Source organism: Dysidea avara, chromosome 11 (assembly GCF_963678975.1).
Source record: "Dysidea avara chromosome 11, odDysAvar1.4, whole genome shotgun sequence".
Taxonomy (NCBI): Eukaryota; Metazoa; Porifera; class Demospongiae; order Dictyoceratida; family Dysideidae; genus Dysidea; species Dysidea avara.
Genome location: NC_089282.1, coordinates 1,012,479 through 1,033,332, shown reverse-complemented (window position 1 = coordinate 1,033,332; position 20,854 = coordinate 1,012,479). Strand labels below are relative to the sequence as shown.

At 36.9% G+C, this 20,854-nt stretch overlaps 1 protein-coding gene across 1 annotated transcript in view; it reads left to right on the top strand.

The window, feature by feature from the left end:
- The window catches only part of LOC136237874 (uncharacterized), a 121,451-nt gene extending 103,464 nt beyond the window's left edge, over positions 1-17,987 (top strand). Inside the window, exons 11-12 of the mRNA XM_066028119.1 lie at positions 685-6,541; positions 17,662-17,987. Coding sequence (XP_065884191.1) covers positions 685-6,541; positions 17,662-17,731 — 5,927 coding nt within the window. The 3' untranslated portion in view covers positions 17,732-17,987. The remainder of the gene's footprint in view (positions 1-684; positions 6,542-17,661) is intronic.
- The last annotated feature ends 2,867 nt before the right edge of the window (positions 17,988-20,854 follow it).

Sequence of the window (20,854 nt, the reverse complement as noted above, 5' to 3'; positions counted from 1 at the left end):
CTCAGGGTTATCAAGTTACTAAAATAGGTAATAGCTGGAGCTCTGGCAAGACTAAAAATCTAATAGTGCAGTCATCCTATTAGAACATTCAGTAAATAGCTAGTCATCCTGTAGAGAATTCAGCTACGATCAAGTGATCATATAGAGAGTTCAGTTAGTAACAAGTCACCCTGTAGAGAGATCAGCTAGAAACAAGTCACCATGTAGATAGTTCAGCAACAAGCAAGTCACCCTGCATAGAGTTCATCTACAAACAAATTATTCTGTAGGAAGTTAAGCTACATAATTAGTCAGCTACATAACACCCTGTATGCAAACAATTTACCTTGTAGAGTGTAGAGAGTTCATGTTTCATGGTTATAGACTGAAGTTTAGTAATTTAATGTTCACTAGTATATCTGTAGATATAGGCAGCCTTCCTTGTTTCACCACTTTTTAGCTATTCCCTTATTTCACTACTTTTTTTCTTTGATCCCTAATCCAGCTTTAAATTTCTGATTTTCTTACTACTTGTGTATTATTATGAATACCAAAGTTATGGTATCATGATACACTAACTTTAGTTATATCACACAGCTCAAACACATATTGGTCTATGCATAGTAGCCTATCACCAAACCTAGTTTTATTGTAGCTATACAATATCATGTGACTATACATTTTAAAAGCATCATTAATTTGCAGGGACTTATCGTGGATTTTGTGTTCAGAGCAATAGTACTTATGAATCACACAAATTATTTGTAGTTGTTAATGACAGCAATTCAAATTCTAATGTTGGAAATGATAGCATGAACGTTGATGGAGATAGTGACTGTATATGCAGGTACAATTCACTTGAAGAAGCATTACGAGACATGGATAATAATACTTTTGTTAACATAACTACTTTTCATGCAATATTGCCATCACCAGTTACCGTGACTAATTTGAACAACATCACAATAGCTGGTCATAATTATCCTACAGTTGACTGCAACCATACCGGATCATTTGTGTGTAAGGATTGCAATAGCATTATCATTAATCATATTAAATGGATGAAATGTATTGAATCTTATCCATGCAACCCCCAAGACTCAGGTGGTTTACACTTTGATGCTTGCATTAACTTGACCATTCAGCTCTCTACATTTGTAGCTTCTTCAATTCAAGTGGTTTCAGCATCAGGAATCATTAATGTTGAAAATGTTGAATTTTCAGGTAATCTTATAAGTGCTTATTCACCAGTATACTGTCATGAGTACAATTACGGTGGCTTACTTGTTGAACAATTTAATGCAGCTATGTTAAAGGTTAGCATTATTAATTCCTCATTTACTAATGCCAGTCCTATAGCTCAACTACTAACAATAAATGCTGCTGTAGTGAGTATGTTAATTAGTAATGCTAGATTTGTAAATAGCATAAACACCCAGCCTGTACCAAGTATCTATGGCAACAGCATGGCTTTTATTAATGTTTCCTCAGAAGGATCAAATCTTACAATCTCAAATTCAACATTTCTATCAAATACAGTTGCTGAGAATGGGAGCATTTTGTCAGTTTTGTTGAATGAAAATGACTCTACTATTCAAATACAATCATGTATGTTTCTCAACAACACTGCCTCTAATATAGCATTCTTTAAAACTAGAAATTTAACAATAATCAATTCCACTTTTGAATTCAATAATGGAGAACATAATCTCATTTCAATACAGAGTCAAATATCACTTGTTACTGACCTTAATGAATTAATATTTTTAAGCAATACTGGAGGTCCTTTGCTATCACTTAACAGTCACAATATTTCAAATAGTTTTACTGAGTCAATAATTGAGCATAACACTTTATTCTCTGGACATGGGTTAGTTGCAGTTTTAGATTACTACACTTTGGATGTTCTGCTTGATGGCATAAAGTTTCTGTATAATGATATTACTGGAAATGTGCTTCATTGTAGTAGCCTGGTAGGTAATACCACCTATGATTCAGTTAACATTACCGCAAATGCTATTCTTATAAATGTACTATTTCAATCAAATACTGCTACTGGTGACATTTTGTCACTTATTGTTAATGGAGATGACTCCACTATTCAGCTACAGCATAGCATCTTCCATAACAACACTTCCTCTGGTATAGCAGTCACAATATTGAACTCAAATTTTACATTTAATAATAAATACTCAAACCTCATTGTAATAAAGAACCACGCTTTAATTGTTGCTAACCTTACAAAATTAATGTTTTCAAACAATGAAGGAGGGCCACTGCTATCACTTAACAGTCACAATATTTCAACTAGTTTTACTGAGTCAATAATTGAAAATAACAATTTATTCTCTGGACATGGGTTAGTTGCAGTTTTAGATTACTACACTTTGGATGTTCTACTTGATGGCATAAAGTTTCTGTATAATGATATTGCTGGAAGTGTGTTTCATTGTAGTAACCTGGATTCAGTTGATATTACCTCAGCTCATGCAAATGCTCTACTTATAAATGTACTGTTTCAATCAAATAATGCTACTGGTGACATTTTGTCACTTATTGTTAATGGAGATGACTCCACTATTCAGCTACAGCATAGCATCTTCCATAACAACACTTCCTCTGGTATAGCAGTCACAATATTGAACTCAAATTTTACATTTAATAATAAATACTCAAACCTCATTGTAATAAAGAACCACGCTTTACTTGTTGCTAACCTTACAAAATTAATGTTTTCAAACAATGAAGGAGGTCCACTGCTATCACTTAACAGTCACAATATTTCAACTAGTTTTACTGAGTCAATAATTGAAAATAACACTTTATTCTCTGGACATGGGTTAGTTGCAGTTTTAGATCACTACACTTTGGATGTTCTACTTGATGGCATAAAGTTTCTGTATAATGATATTGCTGGAAGTGTGTTTCGTTGTAGTAGCCTAGTAGGTAATATCACCTCTGATTCAGTTAATATTACCTCAACTCATGCAAATGCTATACTTATAAATGTACTATTTCAATCAAATAATGCTACTGGTGACATTTTATCACTTATTGTTAATGGAGATGACTCCACTATTCAGCTACAGCATAGCATCTTCCACAACAACACTTCCTCTGGTATAGCAGTCACAATATTGAACTCAAATTTTACATTTAATAATAAATACTCAAACCTCATTGCAATAAAGAACCACGCTTTACTTGTTGCTAACCTTACAAAATTAATGTTTTCAAACAATGAAGGAGGGCCACTGCTATCACTTAACAGTCACAATATTTCAACTAGTTTTACTGAGTCAATAATTGAAAATAACACTTTATTCTCTGGACATGGGTTAGTTGCAGTTTTAGATCACTACGCTTTGGATGTTCTACTTGATGGCATAAAGTTTCTGTATAATGATATTGCTGGAAGTGTGTTTCATTGTAGTAGCCTAGTAGGTAATATCACCTCTGATTCAGTTAATATTACCTCAACTCATGCAAATGCTATACTTATAAATGTACTATTTCAGTCAAATAATGCTACTGGTGACATTTTATCACTTATTGTTAATGGAGATGACTCCACTATTCAGCTACAGCATAGCATCTTCCACAACAACACTTCCCCTGGTATAGCAGTCACAATATTGAACTCAAATTTTACATTTAATAATAAATACTCAAACCTCATTGTAATAAAGAACCATGCTTTACTTGCTGCTAACCTTACAAAATTAATGTTTTCAAACAATGAAGGAGGGCCACTGTTATCGCTTAACAGCAATAATATTATAGTCGACCTTGGGGAGTCAAAAATGTTAGACAACACATTAGTTTCTGGACATGGCCTTGTTATATTTCAAGACTACTACAACTTATATGCTATACTTTCTGGCATACAGTTTGTATCTAATAATATGCTGACAGAAGGAAGTGCATTTTACTGCAGTAGCTCAGTAGTTAATACTACCATTAACTGTACTGAACTTGCACTTTTAATCATGCAAAATGTTGAGGTTCTTAGACAACATGGCAATGGCCATGGGGCAGGTGTATATATATCCCACCAGTCATGTGATGGCTCTTACACTATTAAGCAATGTACATTTGGTAACACCAGCAATATCAACAGTGTGATTTATTTTAATTCTTCTAATTACTCACAATACAGTACTAATTTACTGATTCAAAACTGCACATTTATAAACAATAGTGGTACAGCACTTTATCTTGTTAATTCTAATTTAAAATTTGAAAAGGGGCTTACTTTATTTGAAAATAATACTGCCGAACATGGAGCAGCATTGTATTTGGATCTAAATTCAAAAATAATATTTGGTTTACATTCTGAAATATTGTTCAGCAAAAATGAAGCAAGACGCTATGGGGGAGCCATTTTCTGCAGTGTATCAGTTGATAGTGATTGCTATAAAAATATTAGTGATGCTTTGTTAGTGTTAAACGATGATAATGAAATGATCCAATTCAAAGGGAATGCAGCTGGTGCTGGAGGAGATTCAGTGTATTTTAATGTACAGCAATCATGTGATGAACAGTTTCAGTCTATATCAAATATCATGCAACATTCATTCAGTAAACAAATGGTCACTTCACCAAACGAATTGCAGCTATATTCTCCTGCAAGTTTAATAAATTATACCAATGTAACAGAATTCATGAACTCTACTAACCCAACTTATTTAGTTCCTAACATTATGCGTGGTCAAGACATTACAGTTCCAAGTTGTTTACTGGATTACAACAAAAAACCTGCTGGTGTAGCATCTTTCCTGATTTCTCATATCCAAGGCACTGGTGAACAGTATCTCCTCAATGGAAGAAAAAGTTTATCAATTGGTTGTCCATCTCTTCAAGGAATTAGTAACCTTCGAATTACTGGTAACCAATCTTCTAACCGCACTTCAAACAGTTACCATTTTAAGGTGATTGACAATAAAGAGCTAAAGAATATTACTTTTGATAACGATTTTACTACTATTCAGTTGAATTCATTTTATGACACCACATATACATTGAAACCAATTGTGGTAAATTTGATAATAGAATTATCTGCTAATTGTCATGCTGGATTTCACTACAATCAAGATAAGTGTGTTTGCTATACCACAGATGATGTTATTTCGTGTGCTGGTAGTAATGCTACAGTCAGAAGAGGCTACTGGTTTGGTACTGTTAATAAACAAGCAACTGTATCATTTTGTCCTGTAAACTATTGCAACTTTGATAGATGTGAGGCTACAACTACATTCTGTCCTCTATCACCATCAATAGATGATCAGTGTAGTTCACACAGATCTGGTGCAGCTTGTGGAAATTGTAAAAATGGCTATACTTTGTCATTTGATTCTGTTGATTGTGTTGACATTAATAAATGCACTGCAGGGTACATAACACTGATAGTTACAATGACAATTCTGTACTGGATATTAACCATTGTGATGGTATTTGTAGTGATGTACTTTAAAGTTGGAATTGGATACTTTTACAGTTTAACATTCTATTACAGTGTTATTGACATTTTATTGGGGCAAGCCTTACATACTTCTGATGCTCTCAATCAAATGGTGACAATTTTGTCTAGCCTTGCTAGATTAACTCCACAGTTCCTGGGACAACTTTGCTTTGTAAAAGAATTAAGTGGAATCGATCAACAGTATATCCATTATATACACCCATTGGCTGTTTTATTTATTTTGCTGCTCTTAAGTATGTCAGCAAGATTTTCTCCCAGGTTTTCACTGTTTGTCAGTAGAGGAGTAATCCATGTAATTTGCTTTCTGATGTTGTTGTCATACACTTCAATAGCATCGACTTCGTTGTTGTTAATGAGACCGCTAACATTTACAGGAATAGACAAAACTTACACATACCTATCCCCAGAAATCGAATACTTTCGTGGACGTCACTTGGTTTACGGGTTAGTGGCCATGGCCTGTGGTGTAATGATCGTAATTGGCTTTCCTCTTTTGCTTTTGCTGGAGCCATTTCTCAATCGTAAACTGAACTTTGCCAGGATAAAACCTCTCCTTGACCAGTTTCAAGGACATTACAAAGACAATTATCGCTATTTTGCTTCCTATTATATGATTGGTCGACTGGTGATGCTTATTATCGTTAACATAAATATTAACAATGTTTTCACTGTGGCATATTTGCAGCTTGGTGTACTTGTAATAATGACATTAATACACATCATTGTAAGGCCGTACGCTAAGAATATTTTGAATGTTATTGATGGCTTTCTGCTGCTCACTACTATCATGGTGGCCATGATACAACCATTTGAGGCTTCAAATGGATTTGCTACTGACACAGTAGTTGGATTATCATTCTTTTTAGTGCTGTTGCCACTGCTTATTTTCATAGTGGTGATTACACCATACATGAATAAGCAGCAGATTAAGAAGTTTATGATGTTTTGTGTGTCCACTCTGAAGTCATCCAAAAGAAATGAAACAGCTAACAGGGAAATTGAACTACAGCCTGCACCTAATGAAGCATACCAAGTGACTGTTCATCAAGATTTGAGGGAGTCTATATCAACTACTATTGTGTAAGTTACTATATAAGGTACATAGCTACAGCGTCTATTATTGTTATTGATTGTATGTTTGTATTGCCATGCATTGGTAATTACAATGAACTTGGATGTTATCTTTTGGGCAGGCATGTAGGTTTTGTGCATCTTTAGGTCATTGTGTGCTGTAGGGGTGTACCGATAAGGATTTTTTAGTTGTATTGATATCCAATTAATCTGTACCTAAAAGAGCCGATACCGATCATACCAATCCAATTATTGTATATTCTGTAAAATGTAAATCAAAAATATGTAGAACTATAGGTGTAGCTACTGCATGATGCATATTATTCTAATGATTTTTAGAGAAAACAGAAGTGATGTAACTATAAGGCACAGCAATACCTGGTTACCTATGGTGGTGTTGCCTCTAATACACAACCCAGACAATTAGGCACCACAAATACTTTAATACGCTCCCTTGTCCGGATTACTCCATGTTTTGATTAGTTTTCAAGATGGCCACTATACACAGATTATCAGTTCAGCTTTCCTGTGATGCAGTTCTTTATTCTTAAAGTGTAACAGCTACCGTTTTCAGAAGATCTGGGTAAGAATATTCTAACACAAATAGCAGTACTTACATGAGGGGTCTGACACTTCGGAAAGAGCACACGAGATTTCCAGATTTCTACCATGGTTTCTGATTTCCAGAGTGATTTCTGCTGATTTCCACCCACGTAAGCTTTAGTTTATGGAATAACGTCTCCAATTTACAGAGAAACACGGAAGTTAGTCTGATTTATACTGTAGGAGCATACGAGATTTCAGAAAGTGTTGGACCCCTCGTACTTACACATGCAGTCATATGGCCATAGGCGGTGGAAGGGGGGGGGGGGGGGGGGGCTAGGGGGCTGAAGCCCCTCCTCAGAATGATATCACACCGAAATTATCTTTCTTGGAGTGGGGCTGAAAACCGTGATAAAGATCGAGATACTCTAATAGAGCAGTCACTCTAATAAAGTGGTCAGTGTGTAGCGAGCTATGTAAGGATTTTTATGTAGTTTATTAGCTAGAAATGGTAGCTGATGAGGTGGAAAGCTCTTGTCAGTTGGTTGTGACCTTTTTTTTTTTTTTTTTTTTTTGGTCTCACCTTACCAAACTATAGAAATAAGTCTGGGTCAGCCCAGCCCCCCCTCATATCAACTACTTGCTCCGCCGCTGCATATGGCTTTCCGTAACTTAGCGTTATATAGAGAGACTTTGTAGTGAGAAAAAGGCTTTTCATTGCTTTACTGGTACTCATATTTGCCATGCAAACTATCGGTAGTGATATCGGTTCTCAGAGCATTTGTGCTTATTACCAATATGGTAGAAATTGCCATATCAGCAGGTAATCCGATCACCGATCCGATTATTGGTACATCTCTAGTGTGCTGTTGTGCAATTTGACTAATATGCTTTTAATTCACATAATTTAGTGTATATTGGGCTATCATTATTATACTCCTTGTTTTCCGTCACTGCCCATATCAATTTTTAGGTAGCCACATCAAATTTTAATTATTTGATTATAGATCATGTGAATTCATTATTTCATGATGGAAGGAGGCACCAAGTGACTAAGCTTTAAGGTAAATGCATTAGCTGTGCATATAAAGGATGGAAGCCCCTCCAATCTTGATCCATAGGGTGCATAGGTGTACAAACCTGGCAGCCTTCAAGATCGAGATACTCTAATAGAGCAGTCAGAGACTGAAATAACAAGAGTCAAGTGTATAACTAATAATCAATAATCACCTCCCACCCACATCAGTTTTTGTTCCATTGGGTGATGGGAAACAAGCAATATAATAATGATGGCCTTACTATAAAGGCATTAAAATCTCGACCATAAAAGATAATCTATTCCATTTATAACAAGCACAAAGAAAATTTTGGAGCTTTACATTTGAGTAGGGTTCATAGAAATAAATCATAATGAACAAGAGAAGTGTCCTGCAGCTATACTGGTGTGCATTTAATTCCTACTTCAGTCTTTTAGCTTATCATTAGTATAACCATAACTGAAGTAGAGTTTAAATACCAACGATACAGCTGCACCTCCATTGTTTCACTACTTTTTATGGCTATGATCTCTAATCAAACCAGTTTTTCCTTCTACTTGTTTGTTTACTTTTAATAGCATGATTATGACAAAAGAGCCTGTAGTCATTCCATTAAACTAATTTTGCGTCTGAATGCATGCCCCAACTATCAATTATTACTGAAAAATGAAGTGTCATTACACTTCATTTTAAGCTATGTCCAGCCTGTTACACTGCATTACAAATAAGCAACACTATATACACAAAGGACCTCTGCAATCAATCCAGTTACAATGGAAAACTCGGACAATTCCTGTTATGTAGGGAAATCATCATGCTGCGCTACCACGAATTGATACCTATTGCTGTCAGCAAAGATAAATAGGGTACAAAGGAGGACACAGGTAAGTCCATGAAGCATGCATTGAACATACTGCGGTATGCCAATACGCACCAGTCAGGCTGAAGTGACATCTAACATTGATGCTTGTAGCCTTAGCGCTTGTTGAGTTATACTTGTCTGAAGGTATTAAGCAAGCAGGTAGGCAGGCAGGCAGCAGAAAATTGTGTAAATAAAAGAATTAAAATTCCATAGCAACTTATCAGAAGTGTTTTTGGCTGTTCAGTATAGACACTTTTGGGCTTGCTTATACCTCACCAATACTGCTAAGGCACCATGAAGGTATTGTGAGGCTGATTTTGGGGTGATACGTTTGGCCAGAAAAGCCCTAACATTCACGATCCCTAGTTAGACACCAAGACCAAGGGAACTAAGCAATTTAGTAACCCAAGGTTGTAGGGTCCCGAGCACAGCGAGGGCGCTATACTAAGGGCTTGAGGGGTTATTAGATTGCTTAGTTCCCATTGGTTGCGCTGTCTAACTTATTTTAGACTATGGTTTAAAGTACGTACTTTTATAGCCAGTAAGCCAGAGCATGAGTGTGGGGTGAAAGCGATGCAGAACAATGGAATGGTTTCTTCTTGAAATCCTTACAGCGCCCACAAAAATAATTAATCGACTGGTAACCAGAGTAACGGCTAGAGCCACAGTATAGATATGCCGCTTAGTCTACTATTTGTCCAGAATTATTTGCAGAACATGGAGACGAAGAGTATTACAGTATTATCAAGTACTGCAATGTGCCTTTCGTGTTATATTTATTTATCATGCACAAAATTGCTTGAGGGCGGGTGACTAAGTGAACATGTGTAGGTGACTAAGTGAACATGTCAGGTAACTTAGTGATTTAGTAAACCTGTAAATGAGCTGTACCATACAGTACTATCATACTGTATGATAATCCTTACTCAATTTACAAATTTCTAATTTCTCCCTTGTACTTGTTTGTTTACTGTTTTGTAAATAACTGTGACTTATGAACCTGTGCATACTGAATGAAAGGATAGAATGGCACTATATAGTGGAAGGGGGCACAGGGGACTCAAAGGTACCACTCAAGCTATAACTAACATGCTACCCAGATATTGTCCAGGCAAAGTAGTTTACATATATACGTACTAGTAATAGCATGGGTAGCAGTGAAATTTGGGATAAATACCACGAGTGTTGTATTGGAAATTTACCATTTCCAATACAACAAGAGTGGTATTTATCCCAAATTTCACTGCTACCCATGCTATTCCCAGTTAATACCATACTCGCTGCATATACGCATGCTGTGCATTAGCGTTGCTATGTACGCAATTTGTCACTATGTACTAAACATGTATCAACACTAATTGTTAACATAAATTCTAGCCAATGAAATTGCAATTACAACTTTTTCACTGCTACCAGTGAAATACGGGATAAATTTCACTGCTACTATTGAGACTTTTGTATGGGCAGTGAAACAGGTATGGTATTAGTATAGAAATTTAGGGATGGTATAAAAAAAATTATGAAACAAAGGAAGTCGCTAACACCTGCAGATATACTAGTTGACAAATAATCCCTATTTCAGTCTGTAGCTACCCATGACCGAATTAGGAATTAAATGTCCACTAGTATATCAGCAGGTGTAGGTGACTTCCCTTGTTTCACCACTTTTTCTTTCTACGTTTATAAATTTATACTTGTACTAGATGCCTCTGCAAGTCATGTTGTCTAGTCTCACATGGCCAGACCAATATCTCTGTCATGTTGTCTCACCCAATGCCTTTAGAAATTAGAAGTGCCTGCTCTGAAAAATGGTATGGACTAGCAGCTGACTGGCTTAGGAGTGGCCATGCAGTCATATAGGACTGGCTTAGGGTTGACCATGGGGTCATGTAGCAGCAGTACAATGAGCACACTAGCTATTATTATCTAATCCAAAACAGCCAAGCTGTAAAAAAGAGTGCGGCCCTGAGAAAGGCTATGGTGAAAAAAGATGTGAAATCCAAGGTGGCAGCCAAGAAATGGCTGTGATGGTAGGTTAATGGTAAAAATTGTAATAACGACAATTCAGGTGAATTTTGTGCCAAGACCAAGCGGCACCAAATTCACCTGAATTGTTGTTATTAAAATTTAACCTACCATCACAGCCATTTCTTGGCCGCCACCTTGGATTTCACATCTTTTTTCACCATAGCCTTTCTCAGGGCCGCACTCTTTTTTACAGCTTGGCTGTTTTGGATTAGATTTCACTTCTTTTTGTATTTGTATACCCCAAAGCCGGCCTATGGCTGGCTTTAGGGCTTTTTAACCTGTCATTTTTTTCTTTACTACAGGAAGAAGAAAAGATGAAGCAGGATGATTTCTTTGTAGCTGACCTCTCTGCAAGGTGATCCTTCTAGCTGATCTCTCTACCGGATGACTTGCTTGTAGCTGAACTCTCTACAGGGTGATTTGTTTGTAGCTGAACTCTCTACAAGGTAACTTCTTCTAGCTGATCTTTCTACAGGGTGATTTGTTTGTCTCTACAGGGCAATTTGTTTGCAGCTGAACTCTCTACATGGTAGTTTCTTTGTAGCTGAACTCTCTACAATGTAACTTCTTCTAGCTGAACTCTCTACAGGGTAACTTGTTTCTAGCTGAACTCTCTACAGGGTGATTTGTTTGTAGCTGAACTCTCTACAAGGTAACTTCTTCTAGCTGATCTTTCTACAGGGTGATTTGTTTGTAGCTGAATTCTCTACTGGGCAATTTGTTTGCAGCTGAACTCTCTACATGGTAGTTTCTTTGTAGCTGAACTCTCTACAATGTAACTTCTTCTAGCTGAACTCTCTACAGGGTGACTTGTTTCTAGCTGATCCCTCTACAGTGTAACTTGTTTCTAGCTAAACTCTCTACAGGGTGATTTGTTTGTCTCTACAGGGCAATTTGTTTGCAGCTGAACTCTCTACATGGTAGTTTCTTTGTAGCTGAACTCTCTACAATGTAACTTCTTCTAGCTGAACTCTCTACAGGGTGACTTGTTTCTAGCTGATCCCTCTACAGTGTAACTTGTTTCTAGCTAAACTCTCTACAGGGTGATTTGTTTGTCTCTACAGGGCAATTTGTTTGCAGCTGAACTCTCTACATGGTAGTTTCTTTGTAGCTGAACTCTCTACAATGTGACTTCTTCTAGCTGAACTCTCTACAGGGTGACTTGTTTCTAGCTGATCTCTCTACAGCGTAACTTGTTTCTAGCTGAACTCTCTACAGGTTGATTTGTTTGTAGCTGAATTCTCTACAAGGTAACTTCTTCTAGCTGATCTTTCTACAGGGTGATTTGTTTGTAGCTGAATTCTCTACAGGGCAATTTGTTTGCAGCTGAACTCTCTACATGGTAGTTTCTTTGAAGCTGAACTCTCTACAATGTACCTTCTTCTAGCTGAACTCTCTACAGGGTGACTTGTTTGTAGTTGAACCCTCTACAGGGTGATTTGTTTGTAGCTGAACTCTCTACAAGGTAACTTCTTCTAGCTGATCTTTCTACAGGGTGATTTGTTTGTCTCTACAGGGCAATTTGTTTGCAGCTGAACTCTCTACATGGTAGTTGCTTTGTAGCTGAACTCTCTACAATGTAACTTCTTCTAGCTGAACTCTCTACAGGGTAACTTGTTTCTAGCTGAACTCTCTACAGGGTGATTTGTTTGTAGTTGATCATGAACTCTCTACAAGGTAACTTCTTCTAGATGATCTTTCTACAGGGTGATTTGTTTGTAGCTGAATCCTCTACAGGGCAATTTGTTTGCAGCTGAACTCTCTACATGGTAGTTTCTTTGTAGCTGAACTCTCTACAATGTAACTTCTTCTAGCTGAACTCTCTACAGGGTAACTTGTTTCTAGCTGAACTCTCTACAGGTTGATTTGTTTCTAGCTGATCTCTCTACAGGGTGACTTGTTTCTAGCTGAACTCTCTACAGGGTGATTTGTTTGTAGCTGAACTCTTTGCATGATTGTTTCTTTGTAACTGAACTCTCTACAATGTGACTTCTTCTAGCTGATCTCTCTACAGGATGACTTGTTTCTAACTGAACTCTCTATAGTGTAATCTGTTCATAGCGGAACTTTCTACTGGGTGATTTGTTTGCAGCTAAACTCTTTGCATGATTGTTTCTTTGTAACTGAACTCTCTACAAGGTAACTTCTTCTAGCTGATCTCTCTACAGGGCAATTTGTTTGTAGCTGAATTCTCTACAGGGTGATTTATTTGAGCTGAACTCTCTACATGATGGCTTATTTGTAGCTGAACTCTCTATTAGGTACCTTCTTCTAGCTGATCTGACTACAGGGTGGCTTGTTTGTAGCTGAATTCCCTACAGAATAACTTGCAACGTAATATAACTGTGTAAATTATACATGCAGCTGAATGCTTTATTAGGGTGACTGTTCTATTAGAGTATCTCGATCTCTCATTTGCTGCACGTAGTTGCCTTTCGAATCATAACTCAGTGATTTGTAATCCTATTCTTCTGTACTACTGCAAGAACTTTCTATGATGATTATTCCAGCTACATACTGATTTTCAGTTCATTGCTCTAAGCGGTTTGCCTGGTAGACACGAAAACTAATAGTTTTTTTTACTCATAAAAATCGATCGCGTAATTTTGAGACAGGTTGGGTTTTGTGTCATATCTCCATGGTCTTTATCCCGATTCCTTTCAAACCACAAAAAGGCACTCCTACGATGGTTGCTCCATCTACATATCAATTTTCAACTGATTCTTCCAAGGGGTTCACCCTGTAGGCGTGACAGACCTTCTACCATATTTTACGCAAATAATCGGTAATAACTCCGTGAATGTTCATCGGATTCCTACCACAGTTGGTACGGAGATCCGCCTTAATGAGCCCTTTAAGTGTGCCAAATTTCAGCCCAATCCGAGCACGCATTCGTGTTTTATGGCGAATTTTTCCAAGTGTGCGAAATGAAGAAAATGAAGAAGAAAAAAACGAAGAAATTAAAACGAAAGTATTGTTCGCTCGTATCTCGGAAATGGCTGGACCGATTTTCTTCAAATTTGGTATGTAGACTCCCCTAACTGGGCGGCACGTCTCCAGCAAATTTGGTTCCAATAGGATAAGGGATCACAGAGCGAGCTACATAGGTGTGAAAATTGCGTTTTCTTTCTTCCTGTTAATATACTCACGGTGTGGCGCGCCGGCTTCTTGGGCCGCACGACACACTATCGTGTGTCTTGATATTGGATAGCTACTAAGTTCATAAACCTTGTGTAAACATTTCTTCTAGTGTTAGTGAAGCGATCACTGCTGGTCCTCAATCTCCAGGTCCACTGTTTATACCAAGCCATGTAGTAGGGACCATTACTAAACAAGGGGAATCATCAGCTGAAGTGTAAAGTTAATCCCTACTTCAGCCATGCTTGTTTACTAATGCTAATTACTGTATATGGGCTAAAGCAGGAATTAAGTTTGCACTTCAGGTAATGTTCTGTCTTGTTTTATTGCACTAGCCTGTGTTAAATTCTTTACTCTTCTGAATCTACAATGGCAGTTTTTATTATTTTACAATGTACTGTATTAGAAATACCTCAGAGCAGAGGTGTAGCTACACTAAGGTACAGGCCTGGTGAAAGGGACACTTACCATTAATTAAAGGTAGACAAACTTTAATAATCAAGACACACAGTAATGTGTCATGCAACCAAGAAAGCTGGCGCGACACCATCAGTAGAAGAAAGAAAACAGCATTTTCACATGTCTATATAGCTCCATGGCCCCTACTCCAAAGCACACCATTTTTGCATTATACCTACCGTCCAGGTAGGGCAGACCGCACAGCAAATTTGATTAAATTAGCACCAGCTGTTATGAGATATTAGTGTTCAAAGTTTCAATCTAATTTCTTCATTATTTTCTCCTGGGGCTACGGGGGCTTCGATTCAGTTTCATACACTTTGCAAACATTGCTAGAAAATGCAAACATTTAACTCGATTGCCTCAATCTTTGGCACAAATGAAGATTGTATAAAGGTGAGTTCACGTACCAAGTTTGCTGTGAAGCTGATGAATATTGAAGGATTTATTCACATAAAAAATATTGAACTTCTGTTATGGCTACAGGGTAAATCAAATATGGGAATAACTTGGACATTTGTGTGTACATAGGCGGAGCATCATAGCAGTGACTTTTGATGGTTTGAAAAGTAATAGAGTTACAGCTACAAAGTTATAAAGCAAAAACCAAAACAAGTGTAAATTCACAGTATCAAGATACTCTAATAGAGCAGTCACCACGGGGTAAAAAACGTGTACAAGAAATGTCAAAAAAAACTTACCAGGGTTCAAACCAGGGATCTCCATACCTAACATCCACATCCTTAACCACTGAACCACTGCTATCTTGGTTGATCGCCTTACTTAATTTCTGCTTTATAAATGAAAATTCTAGTGTAAATCTGCTTATATACAAAGTTTGTAATTTCATAGATCTACCAATAGAACTACTAGATTGTTCTAGAACATTCTATGTATGTTCTATTAGCAGTCCTAAAAAAATGTGCACACTATTAGAGTATTACCCAAATATTTAAGTAAAGTATGCAATACAATAAATTTACGAGTACACAAAAAAAATTGGAATTTTCAATTAGAGTAGAGACCATAGCACATCGATAAAAAGTACTGAAACAAGCTGGAGTGGTGCATGATGTTAAATCACAGTAAAACAATAAGAAGTGTTATATCCCTACTGTGCTCAAGATACCATAACGGAAATGCACAGTTGGGATATAACACTTCTTATCGTTTTACTGTGATTTAATATCATGCACCACTCCAGCTTGTTTCAGTACTTTTTATCGATGTGTTATGGTCCCTACTCTAGTTGAAAATTCCTAATTTTTTTGTGTACTTGTTTGTTAACTTTTTTTGTAAAATTGATGATTATTATGACTGGTGAACCCACGCATACCGCATCAAAAGAAAGAAATGGTGCCGCACGCCCCAGTTATATCAGTTATTGTCTGAAAAGTGAAGTATCCATTATGCTTTGTTGTTGGATATTTTCAACCCTTTACAGAGCAGTACGAATCAAGAACTGTTCGAAAAGCACCTCTGCAATTTAAGTAGCCACTATGAAAAATACGGATGATTTCTGTTACGAACAGAAGCCATCACATGCTACCGCCAAATTGACACTTTTCGCTGTCAGCAAAGATGAATGGGACACAAAGGAGAACACTGGTAAGTCCATGAAGAATGCATTGTATGTACTGCAGTATGCCAAAAGGCACCTGTTGTGCCAAAGTGACATAGAACAGTGAAACAATCAAGCCCATAGCCTTAGCTGTTATTGAGTTATGCTTGTCTGAAGGCATCAGTCAGTCAGTCAGTCAGTCAGTCAGTCAGTCAGTCAGAAAATTCCATTTAATTTTTTTTCAAATTCCGTAGCAACTTGTTGAAAGCATTTCAAATCAATCTGAAGGCTTGTTTGGGCTTAGTTTTACATAACCAATACTGCCTCATCATCATCTGGGAAAATTGAGGCTGGTTTTGGGTGATGTTTTTTCGTGGGCCACGCCTACACCTTTGTGGTCCCTACTATACAGTAGTATTGTACTGTATGATAAGTCTGTCTTCAATAATCATCAATGGGTCTGTATAGAAAAGAAGAAATGTGAGGTACAGTGGAACCTCGATTATCCGAACACCGATTAACCGAACTCTCGATTATCCGAACAACAAATCGACTGCTCAATTAGGGTATTTTGTCAAAAAGTGTATGCTTTATTAGAGTAGTTGAGCAAAGCTCAGTATATAAATGTATGGATATTTGATCTTATGTACTTTCGATTATCCGAGCACCCTTCCCCCCCAATTAGTTCGGATAATTGAGGTTCCACTGTAAAAACAAACCCTAAAGTCAGCCATAAGCTGGTTTTGGGGCCTTATAATGTACAAAAAGAAGTGAAATCCATACAAAAACAGCCAAGCTGTGAAAGAATGGTGTGGCATTAAAAGGCCTAGGTGAAAAAAGTTGTGAAATCAAAGGTGCATGGCAGCCAAGAAATGGCTGCAATGATGATAACGCTAATAAATTTTAATAATGGCTGTGTGCATTGTTAAAATACATTTGCATTAACATCATTGCAGCCATTTCTTGGCCACTGCCTTTGATTTCACAACTTTTCACCCAAGCTTTTTAAGGCTGTAGCATTTTTTCATAGCTTGGCTGTTTTTATGTGGATATGCTGTTTCTTGATGTGTCTTGTTACATTTTTGATGGTACAACTGTTTGTATTCACCAGGAATTATTAGTCAATTATATATTCAGCTAACAATATTCATGTAAGAAAATAAGCTGTGGTACTGGTAGTACAGTATGTGATTAGATTGCTGCAGGTACACGTATGTACTTTTAAATAGCTTTAGTTAAATAATTATACATATGTAGTAATGGTTCAAATTACACTTTATACTGTTAGCTTGCTTGTATGGAGTAGTGGCTATAAGCCTTGTTGGTAATGACGTACCCTAGCATTGCTGAAGTCTGAAGAGCTAGCCCTATAGGTGCCTCTGCATTAGAGGCATTTTGTTTGTTATTTAACCAGTTGTCACAAAACAATTGTTGGGTAATTATGTCAATGTTATGATTTCTATTATTTATAGTTATTTAATGATGTCATACTTATCCATAGGAGTGTCAGTGACCAAAAGCCACGTCCAATTAAATTTCAAGAATCTCTGCTAGAACTGGGTATAGACTGATATTCTGTGCCATAATGGAGTGTGTGCTAATGGACATTTTTCTGTTGACCTGTTAACTACATCATTGTATTAGATAAACAGAAACAGAATCCTATCTTATTAGTGTGTATTCATGTACAGACATGTAGAGGTAGTACTTAGACAAGCATTTAAATTCATCCTGCATATCTCATACATATGTATACTAAAGCACATGGATTGCATATTTACATGTTGTGCATATTTAGATGTAAATTTGTAGCTAAATGTGACAAGATTACTGTATTTGTGAAAGGGCGTCTTCCACACATGCACATATTCAATTCACCAAGTTTGATCATTCATAACTTGGGAAAAGAAATTATTGACTGTAAAGGTGGTCAGCACCAACATGCCTTATTGGGTGGAGACTATTTCGGGTTTGCATGTTGTTATGGTCTCCCAAATTCATAGAATGGATGAGTCTGTGTGTCTGTTACCCCTATTTGCAAATTTGAAACCAACAGGAGCTTATAAGTGCTGCAAGGCATAAAAGTTCCCCCATACTGCTGTAATTCAATATTCAAAAGTACGTACCCAAAGTAAGACAGTAAACAGGTATCTTATGATCAATTTTGGCAAATTAAAACATTCACTAAATTACAAGTAAAACTGTGTTGTTGAAATTATTTATAGGCAAGGCTGAAGCACTCCCCTTAAATTTTACTGTGTGTTAGATAGGAAGCTATTAGAAGTGACAATTACATCTTAAGTATGCATGGGCAATAAAAAAGGGAAAGAACATGCATGGAGAATTTGAAGAGCTAATCTCTCTTAGGAGTCAACTATAGAGGTTCAAAACTATATTTAAGGAGTAAAACTAAATCATTAATTCTAATAGAACAGTCAAGTACTCTAATAGAACATCCATCAATAAAAATATAAGGAACAAAGACCAGTGAGTAGGTTAAACTCTTCTTGACCTGTGCAGTGTTATTTCACCATCATGTCAAGCATCCTGCCATACCATTTGCTTAAAGGTATACCTGACTACCTTATATGCACAGTACAAGTTATGATTTGTCAAATCATGCCAATCAGAAAGGTTATAAGGCTGGTTTAGGTCACATATAAAGTGTGTATTTCATACAAACTCAATGCTAGTGCTTGGGTTGAAATGCTCCACGATGTAAAACAAAGTGTTAACATAGTTATGTGTGTGTAAATGAGTTCATACTTCTTTGTTACATGGTGCGGCTTCTTGGTGTTCTCAGTTGATATGACTCCTGTAAGTGTTCAAGCATTAATCGGATGGCTGCAGGTTTGAGGCTACCTAAGTCCAGTCATGGATTTTTTCTCCTTTCTCAACACATTTTCTGTAACAACTTTAAACAGGCTGTAGGACCAGGTGTCCTACAGACCTTCAGCACTTGTGCTGTAAAACATTAATAAATAAACTATTATCCATTTGGTTCCACATGGGGTACTTTGAGATAATAAGTCACTCTCTAGAGTTCCTTGGATACATATACATGAAATTGACAAGGAGAAAACATCCTGACCACCTGGCAGACTCCTGTAAGCATTTGAGCGTTAATCGGAAGGCTGCAGGTTCAAGGCTGCCTAGGTCTAGTCATGGATTTTTTCTCCTTTCTCCACCTTTTCAAACACATTTTCTGTAACAACTTTAAACAGGCTGTAGGACCAGGTGTCCTACAGACCTTCAGCAGTAAAGCATTATAATAAATAAAATAAATAAATATTGATAAGGTTGCTACAAAACTTTAAGGACAAGAAGATTTTTAAAATTACGTTTTCTACAACAATTGAAATAGTAGCTATAGTAGTAGTTCTTGTGAACACCGGAAAGTGGGTGTGGTCTTTTCCACCAAGGAGTGGTTTTGGTGCAAAACAAATGCTTTTATTCAATTCAGAATCATGTAAAACCCCTCTTTTGACTCCACACTAGGCAAAATTAAACTTTTTAATTTTTGCAATACAGTTTTGGGTACCCAACATTCCAACAGCTGTCACGAGTTCGAGTGGAATTTAAACTTTTTGAAATATGTCATCAGACACCTTTACAAATACATCAGTGAAAAAATTTCTTGGTAAGGAATTTCTCCCAGATTTACCAGATATCTGATAATATTCCCTGACTAGAGTGACTACTACACAACACTTAGACTAAGCTTGTTTTTAAAATGGCACGCAAAACTTATTGCATGAACTGAAATTCTTAAAATTCAATTTCTATTTCTTGGCCGAAGACATCCACCCATGCAGATTTTTGTTGATTTAGCTAGTGCTATGTGATATTGTACAATGATGTCCAATACAATATTTCAGTGATTTCACACAAATTGTGTATATATTCAACAGACTGAACACACACAGTGCACTACTAATAAAATAATTGTGGACATGAGGTACACATGGTTGTCCTAGATATTACGAACATCACCTTAAATGACTAGCTAGTCAGTTTGGCAACTATTTCACATTGTTGTGAACTCGGACAACCATAGCTATGTAGACATTCAGCTGGCCACCCCCAACTTCTTGATTCCCCCCCCAAAAGAGAATTCCTAGAATAAGCACTGTGTCAACAACTAAGATATACACTCTACTCTGCTGTAATATTACTAAAACAATAGCTATAATATAACAGCATAATACCACTGCTAAAGCATCACTTTATTTGAAGTGTAACTCACAATACTTATACTTACTTATACTTACTGTGCAAACTCAGTAAAAATTATTACCAAATTCAATCTCTGAGAGCTAAATTTTCCTGTGGGGCATGGTTTCTCTAGATAGAGCATGCTGAGTGTGCCTCACACACTGTACCAGCCAGTTGCATCAAATAGTTGTCACATTTCTCGGCCCTACTATGTAGATGCCCTGTTAGCACTCCCGTTAGATGGAAATCCTAGATCCACCACTGCATGGTGCTAGGTAAGAGTTGCGGGTGTACTTTTTGTACACCATATGTGACTGGATTTTGGAAAAACGATCCAAATCGGGTGGGGTCTATTCTACGGAACGGAACGGAATGATGGACTAAACTGCGGAACGGAATGCTTTCTCAGATTGAAGCTTGCAGCTTACCATTGCTGTACAAGTTATCAGTGGCACTTCCAGCAGGTAATCAAACATTAC